The sequence below is a fragment of the Arachis ipaensis genome, chromosome B3 (genome assembly GCF_059453495.1).
Source record: "Arachis ipaensis isolate K30076 ecotype BB chromosome B3, ASM5945349v1, whole genome shotgun sequence".
NCBI lineage: Eukaryota > Viridiplantae > Streptophyta > Magnoliopsida > Fabales > Fabaceae > Arachis > Arachis ipaensis.
In genome coordinates this window covers 136,738,523-136,752,594 of record NC_142438.1, presented here as the reverse complement: position 1 = coordinate 136,752,594, position 14,072 = coordinate 136,738,523, and the positions used below count along the sequence as shown (strand labels likewise).

The 14,072-nt window shown below is 33.9% G+C and overlaps 2 protein-coding genes across 12 annotated transcripts; both read right to left on the bottom strand.

The window, feature by feature from the left end:
* Positions 1–2,572: 2,572 nt before the first annotated feature.
* LOC107631375 (protein ANTHESIS PROMOTING FACTOR 1) lies at positions 2,573–8,804 on the bottom strand. Of its 11 annotated transcripts, none has more exons than XM_088509196.1 (14): positions 8,273–8,804; positions 6,284–6,332; positions 5,951–6,016; positions 5,749–5,896; positions 5,546–5,640; positions 5,320–5,420; positions 4,918–5,018; positions 4,780–4,846; positions 4,595–4,694; positions 4,378–4,491; positions 4,125–4,262; positions 3,934–4,018; positions 3,543–3,592; positions 2,573–3,055 (listed from the first exon to the last, which is right to left on the bottom strand). In XM_088509196.1, exons 2-14 carry the CDS (start codon positions 6,293–6,295, stop codon positions 2,906–2,908), a joined length of 1,227 nt encoding a protein of 408 aa, XP_088365322.1. In that variant the 5' UTR covers positions 6,296–6,332; positions 8,273–8,804; the 3' UTR covers positions 2,573–2,905. The 11 variants fall into 11 exon arrangements, with proteins under 11 accessions (XP_088365322.1, XP_088365323.1, XP_088365324.1 ...); XM_088509197.1 differs by having other exon boundaries at positions 8,320–8,717; XM_088509198.1 differs by having other exon boundaries at positions 6,284–7,517; positions 8,320–8,707.
* A 1,152-nt stretch (positions 8,805–9,956) lies between these two features.
* Positions 9,957–13,589, bottom strand: LOC107631378 (1-deoxy-D-xylulose-5-phosphate synthase 2, chloroplastic). Its single transcript, XM_088508896.1, has 10 exons — positions 13,310–13,589; positions 12,875–13,051; positions 12,620–12,784; positions 12,348–12,498; positions 11,993–12,264; positions 11,631–11,904; positions 11,227–11,534; positions 10,828–11,109; positions 10,457–10,741; positions 9,957–10,357 (listed from the first exon to the last, which is right to left on the bottom strand). Exons 1-10 carry the CDS (start codon positions 13,403–13,405, stop codon positions 10,211–10,213), a joined length of 2,157 nt encoding a protein of 718 aa, XP_088365022.1. The 5' UTR covers positions 13,406–13,589; the 3' UTR covers positions 9,957–10,210.
* Positions 13,590–14,072: the final 483 nt, after the last annotated feature.

The window sequence follows — 14,072 nt, the reverse complement described above, 5'->3', positions numbered from 1 at the left end:
AAAATTCGCGTGTCGACGTGTCCCGTGTCGTGTCCGTGTCAGTGTCTATGCATCATAGGTTAGAAGAATTAATATTTTTCACCATCCGTTATATATTAATATTTAAAGGTGTGAGCTAAAAGTATATTATTAAGTTATTAGACTAAAAAAATTAAATTAATGACTAATGGCCAAAAATAATAAATTCGATTGGCCCTGAGTATTTTTCATGAAAAATTACTAATTTACTATCATAATGACAATTTTTAAAAGCTTCATGAGATATAGTTTTTTCAAGGTTTTGAATTTCTTTCAAAATATTTGTTTTTTAGTTTTGGTCTAGTAAAATTTAAAAAAATTTGGTATTAGTTTATGCCATTAGTTTTTTTCTCTCTAGTAATACATGCTTTTTGGTTTTAATCCCTATAAAATTTTTCTTTTAACTCTAGTCCAATAAAAATTAAGAACTTTTAGTTTTAATCTCTACCATCAGTTTTAATTATATATTTAAATATTATTAAATTATATAGCCACTATAAATACCATAATCATGACTATTATAAAAATCAACATATATTTTTTAAAATGACATATCTAACATATAAAATCAGTTTTGTTTTTTTAAATAAATTTATCAACGTTTTAAATATTCGTAGGTATAAATAATAGTGTATCTTACTTAAATAGACTATGCATTTTACTTTCAGTTATTTGTGATTTTCACTTTTTTATTTTGGTTTTTTTTTTCAATACTTTTATTTTATGAGACCCAGAAATGGGCTCATTTAATTATTGTCAGACAATAGGTCCCTTCTCTCGTGAGCATTCTTGAAAATTCATGTTTTTTTTTGTCACGATATTTTTAATGAATAAATAGTCCTTAAAAAATTATTTATTTTTTAAATTGGTCTCTAAAAATTTTTTTTAATTAAATTCGTCCTTTAAAAATTTTAAATTAGTCATGTTAGTCTTCTGTTATTTTGTTTGTTGATGGTGTCAAATTTGCTAATATGACACATTAAATGACACTCCAACACATATCTATCGATCTTAATTGACTATTAACATAATAAGTTTATGAAATTAAATTAAATCAAAACCTAATTGTGGAAAGAACTTGAGGTATTAAAATCCCTCAATTTGGAGTTAATTTTATCTAATTATATAAACTAATCATGTTAATAATCAATTTATACTTCTAGGTGTGTGTTAAACTGTCACTTAACGTGTCACATTAGTAAATTTTGACACCATTAACAAATAATGTGATAAAAAGACTAACATAACTAATTTAAAATCTTTAAAAAAAAATTAATTAAAAAAATCTTTCAAGAACCAATTTAAAAAACGAGTGATTTTTCATGGACTAATTTGACCATTTACTCTATTTTTAATTAGATAGGTGAAGAATTAATTCGGTACAAGATCTGTCATTTGAGTTTTATTTAAGAATAAATTCTTATCCTATATTTTTTAATAAAATAAAAATATTATCTCTTGGAAACACTTCTATATAAAATGACATTTTTCTGCTTCTATATAAAATGGATGGCATGGCTGCTACTTGCTTGTTGCTTCACCATCAAGTCCGTAGATGGTTGAGTCAGTGGCATGTTATCAAGACTCAAGTGGGCAGTGGCCAAGTGGGGGTATAACTGTATAAGTGCGTCAGATTAGAGCAGGTTTTCTTTATTATTATTTTTTTAAATGCATCTGACAATGACAATATATATAAGTCTGAATGAGGTGCACCTCGTGCAAATTATTAGACGCAGGAGACATGTTGGACACAAGATAAAAATGTTTAACGAGCGAGTTGTGTCTAAAATGGTCCGTGCAATCTAGCCAACAAGGCAACAACTGTTAACCCTTTTTCCCTTCTATTCGTCAACTACTCAACTAGATTCAATCCTTATCCATTAGTGATATCCTTGACAATGATTGTAACAAGTCGGATAATAAAATTATGAATTTTGCTAAATTATGTTGCTAAATTATATTTTAAGAGTATAAGTTAAATATATCATTAAAAAATATTTTTTAAAAGTTATTGTAATTTTTTTTTTACATTTTAATGTATTTAATATAAAAGCATCAAAAAATTTCTATTATTATATTTTTAAAATGTGTTATTAGAACACAAAGCATAAAAAAATTTCTATTATTATATTTTTAAAATATATTATTAGAACACAAATTAATTAAATCCTAAAATTATTATGTTGATTTCCAGACAAAAAATTAAGAAATTTAAATTACCATGCATGTTATTCTTCAAGAAACTACTGACCGGTGTTTTCTAAAGCAATAAACACCGTTTACACTTATACAGATTTGCTTTTGAAAGCAAGCTATTCACTGCTATATTGCTGTACGTATAGAGAGCAAGACTAATTATCTTTTCTTAACTTTCAAAGGTTCAAAGATTTTAACATTAATGTGGTCTTAACACACTCAATTTTAACTTAAATTTCTTGATTAGTCATAATATACATGCTTTCTATTATTACGATTTATAAAAAACTTTTTTTTTTATGTTCTTATATTTCGTACATCGTAATAATGCTGACATAATTTAATGATAGAAACAAAATTCGACCTTAACAAGTGCTCAAATGAAATCTTGAGTAGTGAGAGAACAAGCTTGACTATACCTGATAATTTTCATCTAGTGATGATGAAAAAAGAGAAACAAGTTACAACTGAAGAACCAAAAGACATAATAACTTCATTTTGATTCATTGAGATTTTTATATAATGATATACTTCTATATACACGGTCACACAGGCAAAGTTTGTCACTAAGGGTGTGTTTGGTGAACCAGTCGAAATAAGAAAAACTCACCCTTATTTGTTACCCCCCATCATAGTCTAGTATCTTTCAGTGAGTTGTGGGGACAAACAGAACCTCCATCATGTATGGCTTTTACTTTCTTCCAACATAAGATCCCAACTTAGACAAATCTGGGACCCAAAATGATAGCTCAGAAGATCCGGTTGCAAACATGAGACTTCCCGGTGCCCATTTTATCACCGGTGGTCCAGTATCAGCAGTTGCACTCCTCCAGCTACCAACCTATACAAGCAGGGTATAACTATAAACGTTGAAGTTCGGTTGGAATTACATATAGCATTGGAGAGATTTACATTTAACTATCATTCAATAAGATTTTGATGCCAAACACTATTTTAGGTGTGAGTTTGTATATAAGTGATTGATTTGACTGCAAATATTACATTTCAGTTTATGTATGAAAAAAAATATTTAAATTAAATTTTATATGTGATTTCAATATTTGGTGTTTTCTGGGAAATAAATCAAAGGAGAAAAAGATGACAGAAATCAATTATTAGTTAATTAATTTAAGAGAGCTATCTTCCACTTAAATATTTGTTGGGGATATCATAGCACATTCCACAAGGTTCTTAGCAAAAAAGGAAAGGAAAGAGAAAACTGAAAGAACATGCTTTATCATGTAAAGTTAAACATATATGACGCAATTAAGCATATGATTTTAGATTAACTATCTGTACATTGGCTAAATCCTGTAGCTAATCTTTACCTCTTTACCACTTCGAACACTCCATGCATAAATGCTGCCATCCCCAGAACCTGTAAAGGTCCAGTAGAATGTAAATTTAGCATAATAACCATCATTCAGCATAAGCAGTAAGCAGAGAATAACTGGAACCCATACCAAGCTGAAAGGATTGAAAAAGTTAGTTGAAAATAAATGGCAGGATGCCAGACATTTTAAAGTTACATTGCTTCTAAATTTTCTAGTCTCTTCAAAACACAATTTAAAGCAAGAAAAAAACAAGAAGTAAATAAAACTTCAGCATTCCTTCAATCTGATTAAGGTTAGCAGAGCTTAAACCACTTTGTGCAAGCAATAATGCACAAACAAGTGAATCATGAACTGACAATTTTCCATTGATGCAAAAAGTGCTTACCTGATATTACAAACATTCCTTCTGGACTGAAAGAAGCTTCTAACGTGGAGTTGCACGAGACAGGTGTGACATTATATGTTGATAACTATATACATATGACAGAAGAACAGTCACACAGAAATCCTATCAAAGCATATATAAATAAAAACTTAAGTAGAAGTGAACTGAGTTTAAGTAACAAAGATACTAACAAGTGTGCCACGAAATGAATCAAGAACATGAATATGCCCATCTGCAGTTGTTAAAAGCATGAGTCTCCCATCGTTACTAAATTTCACTGTATTTGCATCAGAAATATCTCCCCCAACAGAAAAGATCTCAAAGGGACCCTGTAGAGTGAGTTTTACCATGAGATAATTAGAGTATATCACAATTAATACTCCAAATTATAAAACCAATGTAAGAACCAAGTTTTATACGTATTCTTGTGCAAAATTTGCTTACCTTTTCATACTTGCGAGCATCAAACATTCTTATGTATCCTCCAAAGGCAATTGCAAAAACAAGCCCTTGATCATCATATGAAATAGCAGGCCTTCCTTGTACACGTAAAAGTCCCTATTTTGTTTATAAAGTAAGTAAGAATCCCCTAAAAGAGTTACATGTATTAGATACAAGAAGATATACAGGATATAAACAAGCAGAGGTGCAAATGCCATACCTGGCATTTCTCGGCCCTTTGATCCCATAGTAAAACAGTTCGATCAAGAGATCCAGAAATAAAGCACTCCTTCCGGGAGCACAAGCTAAGTGAGACAACCCTGGAAAAAGAACAAGTATGCATTTTGTTATATGGAAAAATAGATAGTACATGAGCACTATATCATATAGTTCGAAATAGCAAACCTGTCATGATGACCTTTGAAATATCTCAAATACTTGTTATCATGCAACGATAGAAGCCGCAGAGATTCTGGTTCAACTAATCATATTAGTAATGGGTGCACGAAAATCAGCGGAAATTGACACAGGTATGGAACATACCATCCCACCCATTTCTAGATGAGTATATGACAGTGGTCGGATGAGACGTGAAACAAACCAAGTCAACCCCATACTTCTTGCTGTTAATTGTCTTCAAACATCTGATAACAATTATGACATCTTAAAAACAGGAAGGATGTGGATGATACATCAAAATATGTAAAATAAACTAAAAATAAATAACTAAATAACTTGACATGTTTAATAATTAATTGTGCATATTTACACAACAATCTACCCAACCATTTAGTTGCAAAGGATGTTAAATTTTCTAGTTGCGAAAACTAAATAACATTAAGAATGTTAAGAGTCCCAATCTAGCACTAGAAACTTGAACAAATTATTATGTGGAGAAAAGATTAACCTAAAACAGTAGAGGCTAAAATGGAAAGAGAGGCATACGTTCCGGCAGTGACATCATAGAGACGAATGGATTCATCATTGCTAGCAGTGACTAGATAGCTGGTTGCCCTGTGAAAATCCATGGAACTAATTTTACAATTCTGCATAGATACACATAAATAGGTAAGCAATGAAAACATAATAAGAGAGTTACGAAGACAAAGAACTAAATTTGAAGGTTGCAGCCCTAATTTTATAACAAGAAAAGAAAGGAAGGGTAACATACATAGTCTTTGAAGGCCATTCCAACTTCCATGCTCTGAAGAATTTCCTCACTGAGCTCCAAAGACACCTTCTCTTCTCTGTTTTCCTGCTGTATCCCTGCGAATGTAAAACATTTTCAACAGTGAAGAGACGAGCAAGCAAAGTAGAAACAAAAGCCGTTACATTTGAAACCTACGAATTAAAACCACAGCATGTTCGACATACCGCCCATTTTTTTTGGAGAGAAGAAACTTTGGGTTTCTGAGAAGGATTGGAAGGAACCTTTATCCAACCACGACAACTGGTGATGTCTTCGATTTGCCGGGAAAACGCAAACAAAATCACCGGACTCGGAGGCGGAGCTCGACGGATTGTGAAATTACCGCCATAACCTTTGTTGGGTCAAATTTCAGGGCCCAATTTGGATTCCAATATCGGAATCTTCAAGCCCTAGTATTGTATCCTCAAAATTCGATGAGTTGTTCTTCAAGCCCTGGTATTGTATTCCAATGTCGGCTTCTTCATGACCAAAAAAAAAAAGCCTGGTATTGTATTCCATCTGAGATTTATTTATTTATTTTTTAATAGATATTATTTATAGTTTAATTATAAGAGACAGATATCCATAAATAAATAAAAAATTTACATTCTGATCAAATAAATTACATATAATTATATGGTGATATTATAGAACAAGTGACTTTTTTCTTTTCTTTTGAAGTTAGTGGTAGTTATCTATTTTAATCAAGGTTCTGAAAACCGGACCGGTCATCAAACCGCTTTAGTCAATAGTTCACTGGTTTATTGGTCTAACCGGTTCAACCGGTGGTTCAACCAAAAAAACCGTTTTAGAATAAAATAATAAATAAATTATAAAGGACCAAAGATGAGGGTACTCCAAGAACTCCTATTAGATGCAACAGCATTCAACATTATCACATATTCTCACACACACATACAAAGCCTTAACTCAGAGAACAACCACAGCAAGTGACTTGGAAAGAAAATGTAAACACCGAAACAATCACAAGCATACAGAACATGTGAATATTATTATAGCAAACATAATAATAAAATAGCTCTTCTAATGGTTTTCGAAAATATCCCAAATCAAGAAAACTACATAATCTGATCCACTTGATTCAGAAAGTTACATATATTAGAAAAATTAAGAATCAACTAAAAGAAAAAGAAAAAGAAAAGGAAGGCCTGGTTGATTCGATTCAATTGCCTGAGATGAAGAATCAAACAGGGCTGAGAAGCTGAGAGTTTAAATGTTAAACCTCAATATTCAAGTAACATGACTCCATTATTGTTATTATTACACCCTTCTAATGTCACAAATTCAATATATATTATAGTCCGTTGACACTTGTGTATTCACAACTTGGCCTCATCATTCTGATTCATACCTTAAGTAGAAGAAAAAGTCCCAATAAGCTTTCATTACAATTTTATCCAGAGAGTTGGGGCTTTGGTTCGGAATTCATGCCAATGATAATGACGAGAGGGATGAATCCGTGAATCAGTAACATAGGCAGTGCAAATTTTAACAAAGTTCACCACAATGATTAACAACAACAAAAAGCACTAAAAGAACACTCAGTAATATAGGCAGTGCAAATTTTAACAAAGCTCATAAACAACAACAAAAAGCACTGAAAGAACAGTGAATCAGTAACATGGGCAGTGCAAATTTAAAATTTAAAAGTTATCAATTTAAAATTTATCATCAAATACAATCGGTGAGCAAAGCCAATCAATCAAACACTGACTGAGCATTCTGTTCTGATTGTGTGACTGGGAAGCAACAAATTCAGCAACAAATGCAAGTTACAGCAACAAATTTAACAAATCCTAGTAAAGTCCCGAGTTACAGCAAAAAGGCAAATTTATTGATTACCAATTCAGCAACATGCAGAAATACAGGGAGAAGGGAACTCTGGAAAAGAGAGAACACTAAACCAAAACATTAACCAATAATCACACTAAACCTGCAACCAGCAATTACAAAACAGCAACAAACATTAGTACATTATAAAACATTCCAAAATAGTGATGACACTAAACCTGCAGTAAACAATCTCAAAGACAATGATCACCAATATCCAGCAAATAAACAATAAATACACAACAACAATTTAGCAAATAAACAAGAACAAGACCTAAATAGAAAATCCAACAAATTAAGTCGCAGCAACCAAACAATTTGACAAATTAAAACAACAGCAGCCCAACAATTTAGCAAATCAACTTAACAAATTCAAGAACAGAAAATCACAACAAAACAAAACAAAAAAAAAAAATAAAAGTAACAGAAGAAGACAACAACCATTAGCAAATTAACAAGTTCACAATAACAGTTAAAAAATTTACCAGAAGAACACTAATGCAAGTGGAATCATCATGCTAACATGTTTTCTGCAAAGATGCTATTTGTACAGCTAAAATTTCCTAATTACTATGATCCAATTATTCTAATTTCACATGCAATCAACTTACTAAGTTTCTAAAAGCTAGAAATTATAAAACCAACCAGAAATATGGTTAAAGCATTTCATCAAACATGTTGAGTGCAGTAAAATTAAAACGAAATAAGAGAATTCAAAGCTTAATTTCAATGTGATAGAGAAGAGAACATAACTATTGTAACTTTAATTTAGTCTATGAAAAAATCCAAACCACTACCAAATCAAATAATTACTTATTGTAATAGAAATCAGAAGTTGCAGAGTTTGAAGAAGAGTACTGGTGTTGTGTGAGTGTATTGTCTGGTGGCGGGTTTAGGGAACTCACGGCGGGGACAAAAGAGAGCAGTTCGACGGCTGAGTGGAGCGCGCGCGAACTCGAACGGTGAACAGCGAGTGAACGCGAACGGTGAACGCCGAGCGAACGCGAATGGCGAAGAACGCGAACGAAGACGCGAACGTGAACGGCAAACAAACGGCGACGGAAGCGCGGCTGAGCAGACAAAGACGACGGACGCCGAGCTCGAGGAAGCAACCGCGATCGGTGACAGCGAACAGGGGTTGAAGATTTGGAGCACGAGGGAAGCTAGATGACGGATGGCGAACTTTGAGTGCGACGGACGGCGGCAGTATGCCACTCCTTGTGGCGGTGGTGTAGGCTTACAGTGCTAGGGTTTTGTGGTTGGGTTTGGGTGATTTCTCTGACTGAAAGAAAGAAAGGGAGAAAGGGAGAAAGAAACGAATGAGCTTCCCTTTTTTGTGTAAACCGGCCGGGTTCCGATTCGATCCGACCGGCTGATTCTTGTCCGGTTCAACGATTTTTTATCGGTTTTATAATTTTCAGTTTTACATGTTTGACCAGACCGTTAGTATTACCGGTTCGCGATTAAACCAATTCGACCAGTTGGTCTGATCCAATTTCAGAACGTTGACAGGTAGGAATGTTTAAATCCAAACTGATTCAAATTAAACCGTTCATATAATTCGATTCAAACCGAAAACCGATTAAAACCGCACTAATTCGGATTTGATTTGATTCTATTTTTTGTAAACCGTTGGATTGAATCGGATTTCGGATCTACTTTTCATAACCGATCCAATCAAATCCAAACCGCACAATGTGCTATAATATTATTATTTTATTTTTATATTTACAATTATACTTATAACATGTTCAATTTGTTATTTATTTATTTTAACTAACCTATAATTTTATTTCTATTGTTATGTTATCGTTAGCTTTTTAAGATATTGTTAAAACTTGTTATGTCATTATTGATTATTTAAAATTTGATATTGAAACTTGTTATATGTATTTAATTTTTTTATTTAAAAAACCGTAAATCCAAACTGATCCAAACCGCTTGTAATCGGATCGGATCGAATCGGATTTCCAAAAAAATTTCATCCAATCCAAACTGCACCGCACATAAATTAAGCGTTCGGATCGGATTACTTTTTTCCTTAAAATCGAACCAAACTGCACTGCAAACACCCCTATTAACATGTAACACATTTTAATTATAAAATTAGAGATATATAATAGATTATCCTGATAAAAGAACATAATGATTACCACTCAAATGTAATTAAGTCTCGCATTTTTTGGTGTCTACATACGAAAAAAACAAAAAAGTCAGTCTCGTATACGGTATACTTATGTGAATATGTGATTGGCCAACATCTTATGTACATTTATTTTATTAATTTATCTGTCAAACTGATATTTCCTTCAATCATTTATGTGTACAATGGTTGAATTAACAACTTAATGATCTCATGTATATATCAAGTCGTCTTATAGATGAATGATATTTATATTTATACTTTGACCCATTAAATTGATTTTTTGCTTTAAACAAACACTAGTTCAGGGGTAGAGCCGTGTTCAATTTTCAAAAAAAGATTAAAATAAAAAAAAATAATTGGCAAATGCAGGTCCTTTATTTGTTGGGCAAACATAAGGAACGAAGAAAGATTGTTATTTAATTAATAGAGGGAAGCCTACTTTTGCATACAGTAACATAATTAACACATAAACTAATTTAAAAAAAAAATGCCCGATGGAGGCTTTTCAGTGTTCAAAGTGCAGCTATTTACAACTTAATTAATCTCAACCACATTGACAACTGAAATCTTCAAAGAATAACTAAGGTTTGTGGTTCTGGTCGCAGGTCAAGATTCTTATTCAATTCCATGTTGCGTACTGTTTTGTATTTTTATACCAAGAGAAGAGCATCCTTTGACTTTCCCATTAGAGACAAGACTGTGCCGGCTATATGCTTTGATGAAATTCCTGCTTGTTCAATCTGATCCTGAGGTGATCCATGATCAATGTACCTATCAGGTAGCGTCATTGCTCTCCACTGCACCAAAATAATAACGTTACAATTGAATTAGTGTCACATTTCACTAAATAATAATGAATACAGAGAAAATGAGTTGTTGATAGATTAAAGTTATACCTTTAGAGGTCCATCAAGGATGCCAGATAAGCTCAAGTAATGTGCAACATGAGATCCAAAACCTCCAATGGAACCCTCTTCAGCAGTGATGAGTATTTCATGCTCTTTAGCTAGTTCCTTAATAAGACCAGTATCCAAAGGCTTGCAGAACCTAGCATCAGCAACTGTCACATAGACTCCAAGTGTTTTGAGCAGTTCTGCAGCTTGCATGCACTGCTGGACTATAGAACCATATCCCAAGATTGCAACTCTGCTACCTTCTGTCAGAACTCTACCCTTTCCAATCTACATAAAGTACATCACCAAAAACTTCAATTTTGGTTGGCTTAACCAAATACAATACAACATTATGTTTGGAAAGTAATGCTAACCTCAAGTGCAGTTCCTTTGTTATTGAGAGGCAAAACGGCTCCAATTCCATTCCCCCTTGGGAACCTAAAGCAGCTTGGTCTGTCATCTATGGCTGCAGCGGTTGCAACCATGTGCATCAGTTCAGCCTCATCTGATGGAGCCATGACCACCATGTTAGGCAAGCAAGCCATGTAGGTGATGTCAAATGCTCCACAATGGGTAGGTCCATCAGCACCAACTAAACCAGCTCTATCCATAGCGAATCGGACTGGTAACTTCTGAAGATCTACATCATGGACCACCTACAAACCCAATTTGGACCACAGTTGTTAGATTGTTTTGTGAATTATGACATTAACTACTTTGCTACCTCTATAGTGGACATAAACCAATTTGGCCTAATGTTATTTATTCCTTACCTGATCGTATCCACGCTGAAGGAAAGAAGAATAGATAGCACAAAATGGCTTGAGGCCCTCAGTGGCTAGCCCTGCAGCAAATGTAACAGCATGTTGTTCGGCGATCCCAACGTCAAAGCATCGGTCTGGAAACCTTTTCTGGAAGTAGTTTAGGCCGGTTCCACCACCCATCGCAGCGTGAATGGCTACAATCTTGTTGTCTACTTCAGCTTCTTTTATCAAGGATTCAGCAAAGTACTGAGTATATGATAGTGTAGATGCTTTTGTCTTGAACTGGTGGCCTGTTTTCGGATCAAACTTGACAACACCTGAAAGGGTGATTAGAGAACTATTAGCAACTTGGAGAATTAGAAAATTGCTAATCATAATTTTGTTGGGATAATAAATAGACTCTCTAGTCTCACCATGCATCTTATCAGCTGCGGCTTCAGCAGGAGGGTATCCCTTCCCTTTCTCTGTCACTATGTGAATCAAAACTGGACCCGGAGCCGGCATGGCTTTGACTTTTTCAAAAATTGTAACCATGTCTTCAATATTATGACCATCCACAGGGCCAATGTAGTACAAGCCAAGCTCCTCAAAAAAGGTTGATCCGGAAGCACTGATCATGCCTCTTGCATACTCATCTACTTTTGCTGCAACTTCATGGGTTTGTCTTCCAATCTGCTTTGTGATGCTCTTCAGCAATGAAAAAAGCAGAGTCAGAAATCAATACATAGTGAGATTTGACAAAGAAAAAAAAATTCTAGAATATAGAGAGGCTTACTTTTGCAGCCTCTCTGAGTTTGCGAAATTCTGCGCTTGCTTGAATTTTGCTCAAGGCACTGCTGAGGGCTCCAACTGGAGTTGCAGGGCCATCCATTGTGGCAGTTGGTAAAGAAACTTGCTTGTTGTCATTAAGAATAACTATAAGGTTAGCATCAAGAAACCCTGCATTGTTCATGGCCTCATAAGCTTGCCCTGCAGTCATTGCTCCATCTCCAATAACTGAAATCACACTGTTGTTCTTTCCCAACAGATCCCTTCCAACCGCCATGCCTACACGAAGACCAACATAAACAACTTAAGATTGCCATTCATATTCTGTCACCAACCATCTCTGTAGGATTGAAGAATCTTACCAAGACCAGCAGATATACTTGTGGAACTGTGTCCTGCCCCAAAAGCATCATGAGCGCTCTCGTCTCTTTTAGGAAAGCCTGCAAGGCCTGAAGTCTTCCTAATGGTATGCATCCTGGACCTTCTGCCTGTGAGAATCTTGTGTGGGTATGCCTGCAAAAAATTCGGATGCTTCTTTTTAGACCCTCTCTAAACTTTCCATAGTAAATAATATTGACCAAAAAAACCTTATAACATTTTAATTATTCAGAATTGAAACTGGAACAATTTGTACCTGGTGGCCAACATCCCATATGATCTTGTCTTCAGGAGTGCTGAAAACATGATGCAGAGCCACTGATAAGTCCACAACCCCCAAGCTTGAGCTGAGATGGCCGCCGGTCTTCGATACACTGTACACAATGTCTGCCCTTAGCTCTGCCGCAAGTTGTTCAAGATCCTGACATATGCAAGAGCCTTAATTAATACACAAGGAGGCAACAATCATAGCAAAATTGAAATTTGTTATGCCATGGATTAAGTTTGTTACCTGTGTGGTGAGATTCTTGGTGTGAATTGGATGATTGATTGTATCCAAAAGTGGTGTTGGTGGTTTCTCATCTGAGTAATTGATCTTCCATACACCATCTTTCTCTTTTCTTATGATAGACCTTTCCTTATCACCTGAGCTGCTACTTGCTGTTGTTGATGAAGCTCTCACACACAACTGAGAATCACAATTAAAATCAAAATCACACCATCACTCACCAATGAAACGATCATGTTCTTTCATTCTAACAAATTAAAAAAAGCTAGAAGAATATATTATATACACAACAAAAGATGGAAGAAATGAGAAAAACCATGATATCATTACATAAATTTATGGTGCCTCTTATTAAATGGTTAACATTGTACATGTCTGTCCATAAAAGTAGAGAGATGTGTATGTGATTGAAAGAAAGCAAGCAAGCAAGAAACTAACCTGTTTTGTGCAACCATGGTTTGAAGTTGGAGTTGAAGATGTGCGGCATGGCAGCAAAGAATGGGTTGGCTTAACAAAAGTTCCACAGAAGGCCATGGTTTCGAGTTTCAAGCAAGTAAATGAAGGACTCAGTGATTATGAAATGAATGAATGAGAGAAAGACGGGGAAGAATGTATGAAAGAAAGATACCAGAGATCAGCTATATATACGTGTTTTGGCTGCTTCTTAATTCTTACATATGAACTAACGGGTGGAAGTACATTTATATATTGAGAAAACAAGGAATAAATAAATAATATAAATTCATAAATATAGCTCAAGAATTTTCTATTCATTTTCCAGTGTCCTTCGGTCAAGCCGTTTCGTATTCTTTTTTTCCCGTCTCATCTTTGTTATTTGCATCGGAACATGTGTTTCTAAAACATATTTTAAGAATATTATAAAAAAAAAAATTGTTACAAATTATTGACAATTTCTTTTATATTTTCAACATATTAAATACATCAAAAATAAAAAATATTATTAGATTGTTAAAATATATACTCAAGAGTCAAGACACAAACTAAGATAACTAAATATTATTATTATTATTATTTTTTTTTTTAAGCGTTGCACGCAACAAAATGTTGATTAAGTCGTACGATATCTATTAATGGGTTTGAATAGTATAGTACTAACATTAATGGAACTTGACTACATTCTCAGTGATAAAAACAAATGCATATTGAAAGTTTTATATTTTATAGATGGTAAATATTAAAT

Coding starts and splice junctions, on each gene's coding strand:
- LOC107631375 (XM_088509196.1), bottom strand. Junction 4,695..4,779: donor TTCAAAGGTCATCATGACAG/GTTTGCTATTTC, acceptor TTCTTTTTCCAG/GGTTGTCTCACTTAGCTTGT. Junction 4,263..4,377: donor ATGCTCGCAAGTATGAAAAG/GTAAGCAAATTT, acceptor CTCACTCTACAG/GGTCCCTTTGAGATCTTTTC.
- LOC107631378 (XM_088508896.1), bottom strand. CDS start 13,405: ATGGCCTTCTGTGGAACTTTTGTTAAGCCAACCCATTCTTTGCTGCCA. Junction 12,499..12,619: donor TATGGGATGTTGGCCACCAG/GTACAAATTGTT, acceptor AATTTTTTGCAG/GCATACCCACACAAGATTCT. Junction 10,742..10,827: donor ACAAAGGAACTGCACTTGAG/GTTAGCATTACT, acceptor TACTTTATGTAG/ATTGGAAAGGGTAGAGTTCT.